Source organism: Aphanomyces astaci, assembly GCF_000520075.1.
Source record: "Aphanomyces astaci strain APO3 unplaced genomic scaffold supercont1.419, whole genome shotgun sequence".
In the NCBI taxonomy this organism is placed as follows: domain Eukaryota; phylum Oomycota; class Saprolegniomycetes; order Saprolegniales; family Verrucalvaceae; genus Aphanomyces; species Aphanomyces astaci.
Genome location: NW_009798682.1, coordinates 1 through 3882, shown reverse-complemented (window position 1 = coordinate 3882; position 3882 = coordinate 1). Strand labels below are relative to the sequence as shown.

At 52.8% G+C, this 3882-nt stretch overlaps 2 protein-coding genes across 2 annotated transcripts; one reads left to right on the top strand and one right to left on the bottom strand.

Moving 5' to 3' along the window:
* Positions 1–354: 354 nt before the first annotated feature.
* H257_19228 (hypothetical protein) lies at positions 355–1090 on the top strand (the record flags this gene model as incomplete). The annotated part of the gene is made up of 2 exons (XM_009848375.1): positions 355–415; positions 504–1090. 2 exons carry the CDS (start codon positions 355–357, stop codon positions 1088–1090), a joined length of 648 nt encoding a protein of 215 aa, XP_009846677.1.
* A 701-nt stretch (positions 1091–1791) lies between these two features.
* On the bottom strand, positions 1792–2672 carry H257_19227 (hypothetical protein; the record flags this gene model as incomplete). Its single annotated transcript, XM_009848374.1, has 3 exons — positions 1792–2317; positions 2385–2544; positions 2618–2672. 3 exons carry the CDS (start codon positions 2670–2672, stop codon positions 1792–1794), a joined length of 741 nt encoding a protein of 246 aa, XP_009846676.1.
* Positions 2673–3882: the final 1210 nt, after the last annotated feature.

The window sequence follows — 3882 nt, the reverse complement described above, 5'->3', positions numbered from 1 at the left end:
ACTGGATCAGTTGAATTATTCATGGGTACAAGTCAATACATGTGTAAACCTAACCTGAAATTCAACGAAAAGAATGATAACTGTAAAGGTAACCGGCGGGGATTGAACCCGGTACCTTTCGCTTCCCAACCCAACGACATAACATTGAGCTGCAGGAGCAGTTGAATATTAGATCCCAACAATTTCAATCAATTTATAAACCTAACGTGCAAACCTTTTCTACCAATCGTTGAGTTTCCTCATGTGCAGTCTCTCAACTGCCGTATACACAAATTTGAATGGCCTTGCCTCTTTTCATTTTCTCCCTGGTTAGCTATGACGAACACGAACATGTCCATGTAATTCCTTTGCAACATGACCTTCACGGCCATCGCCGCTGGAGCGGTGCCGATGGTGGTGGTGCCCGATCCGTCAGGTCGTGAAACGGCAACTCAGCGACGTCGCCGCCAGCGCGAGGCATCAGTGCAGCGCCGCTTCCAAGTGTACGAGGATCGTCTGTCCAGCAACCGCAACGGCCACAACGACCGACCCTACTACGATGACCGCCGTAACAACCGACCGTATTACCACGACCGCCGCAACGCGGACTACTCGTTCTCTGGCCGTGGTTGTCGTGGCGGCGGCCGTGGCGGTGGTCGAGGCGGTGGCCGAGGGAGCGGCCGTCCCTGGTCTCCTTCGGGTCAAAATGACCGCGACCGCCGCCCACACTCGCCTGCCAAATGACCGCAGCCAAGTGCAAACTCGAAACACCGGATGGGGTCCACCACCACCACTAACCCGCAACGGAGGATGGGACATGCCTATCATTGTGCATGATGCCGTCGTACTTGAAGATGCGACATCTGCGGCGTCACCCGAACCTGGTACCGTGCCCGCGACATCTGCGGCGTCGTCCGAAGCCGGTGCCGTGCCCGCGCCGTCGCAAACAGCTAAAGTGGATGCCGTGCCCGCGCCGTCGCAAACAGCCGAAGTGGATGCCGTCCCTGCGCCGGAGGAAGTCGCGCAAGTTGTTGCGCCGCCACTCAAAGTTGACGTTCTCGCTGCTGGCGACGACGATCTTGTAGTTGCACTGCTCGAAGGAGGAAACTAGATCATGAGTATGATAAGTTCACGTATTCATGCATGACATAAGATTTCCTTGTGATGTGACGTGTTGTCTTTTCCGTCGGATCCCAAGGCAATTCTCACGCAAAAGTTGAAGTGAGTGCAATACTTTGCGATATAGCCTAATAACTATTGGCTGGAATTTATTGTTACTACACTGCGAATCGCACGACAATGGGTGATATCTTTTTTAAATTACAGCTTGATGTTCAGAATAAAGAAGTTTCATTGGCCAAAATATACTGGCTTTATCGTACTATTCGTGTGTTTCATTGGCTTAGCCACCAACCTGCGAATCGCAGGCCGGTCCACACGTCCGGGTTAATTATGACATATTTATATTTTATTAAAGATACGTAACTAACTTATTATCGTGGAATGTTGTGGGCACTTTCGTTTGTGTTCACGCTCGAGGGGGGAACAAGTGAATTGTGACCGCACAGCCGGGAGTGGCGTGGCGGATAAAAGAGGCTAGGGGGAGCAGATTCAACACTGACTGGTCCTCACATCTGGTTTGGTTGGCTCAGAGGCCCTAATCTTCTCCACCGACCTCTCACGAAAACTAGGTTTCTGTTACACTAAAACCCGTCGATTTCGTTTGTGTTCACGCTCGAAAATGCAACAAAAAAGGGGGGGAACAAGAGAATTGTGACCGCACAGCTGGGAGTGGCGTGGCGATAGCCCCAATCACAGGGCACTTGATACCATGTTGGTTTTCATGCCAGCGACTTCGTGCCCGCTGATACGAGTGTACATTTTGTACGTGTCCGAGGACCAGTGACCAAAAAACTGGATGGACAGATCGGTCGCGCCACCGTTGAAAAGTGCTGTCGCGCCGCCGCTTCGGAGCGAGTGTGTCAAGTACTTCGAACTGCCGAGGCCGATGGCTGCAGCGGCAGTTTGGATTAGCAGTGCTATTTCCTCGCATTTGATGAGCTTCCCGCGGGATGCACAACACAGTGGGTCTGCAGGGTAGGGCCCGATGTTGTGTGCAGTACTTGCAGCACCCACGCTGCTGCGATGGGGCAGAGCCAGGGGAGTCCCGATTTTCCGAGTTGGAGTTTTGTGTTTATGCCCTTCTGGTCGGTTTTGGAACTTCGTACGACTGACAAACTGGACTGTGAAAACTGAGTCATAGTGCCGTGTTCGTTGGTCGCGGCGGTCGAGAAACGTGATGTCGCGCACACAGATTGTGTGATTCGTGGGTTTTCCACTGACGGCCGTGTATTTTGATCTTCGGAGAAGAAATAGAACGCTAGGACAATAGAGCCCCAGATAACTTTGTCGTGGCTTGCGGAGAGGTGTAGCCGACCGTGTATGGTTTGCAGGAGAGCAATGGAGACAGGATCTTTGGCGTGACGGACTGGGCGGGTGCGGTCCATACCTCGCAGTTGAATTGCGTGTTCGGTGTTGAGTTGGACGGCAAATCCAAGTGCACACCTGTGATGCCAGGATATGATAGCGATCTTGGAGCGGATCGTGCTGGTAGCGTGGGGCGCTGGCCTCCGTGGACCAGATAGACCGTGCGTATGAAGAGTGCTGCCGATGCTGTAGCTTTTGTAAGCCATTTTGATTAGCCGATCGAGTGTTTGCAATGTTCCCATTCGCCCCAGACTTGAGTGTACCGGGACGCTGAGGATGGGGCCTATGTGACGGTCGTAGGGGTTAGACGCACAAAAGTTACGAAGGTCCGGAGGTTCGGACTTCAGGACCGGATACTCTCGGCTTGGCCAAGAAGAACACAACAAGAAAGGAGTAGATCCAATGTTAGGCAAATATAAAAGTGAACTATCTAAAAGCTAACGAAAGCTGACGACCTTTGGGGAAAGGTCTTGTAGAATAAAAGGCAAGACGGTCAAATTCGAAGGTAGTCGGCCCTTCGAATAATATACCTTTGCGAAGGCAATACCACGAAGTGGTATAGTAGTATGAGCCCATGCTCCAGCTCCGTCACAAGTCCAGCGGCGAAGATTCGACCCTCTCGTCGAATTAGATTTGAATCGACGGAGTTGGGGTAGGTGGTGTCGGGTAGGTCAAAAAGGGTAAAAGGTCCAGTTTGCACGTAGCCGGTTTTCGTCGCCACAAAAGTAGTGATGCAGGCGCTGACAACCGACAAAGCCGAGGATAGTGGTGCAGATGGAGGAGCCGGAAGGAGGTCGCGTGAAAATGAGTGGTCATGGAGTTCGGTACGACGAGGCCACGACAAAATGTACGACGGCACCCGGGACCAGGTGCTGGTAGTCTCAGACTGGACATAATATCGCAGACAGGGCAGATGATTGGACGAAATAGGTCGGAAAACAAGGGAATAGTCGGTCAGAATAGTCCGTCGGACAACAGTCTCCAGATGGGAACTGACTGTAGTCTCCATCCATCACTCAGTCAGGCAGCCAATCGGAGGCGACCATGAGTTGACTTCGGCCAGTTGGTAAGATCGTCGAATTGTGGTTCTCTGGGTAGGGCATTTTCCAATTTACGCGTCATGGTTCCTGCGTCAGGGGCAGCCGGGAAGAAGCGGTCGACGTTGTTGTCTTTGACTCGTCGCAACGCGGAGATCCAGAGCGAGGCGGCTATCTTGCGGCAGACTGATCGTCAGGAAGACGAGGCTAATAGAGCAGCAGCGCCGGCCTACGCCGCCGCTCATCAGCGACGGCTGGCATTGGCAAACAAGATCGTGGCGTTGGCGGAGGCGCAGCAGGACGAGTTCGATCGATGGGTGCCAGAAACGCCGGAAGACTACACGGTGGGCGAGTACCTCCAATGGTATACCGCACAGCC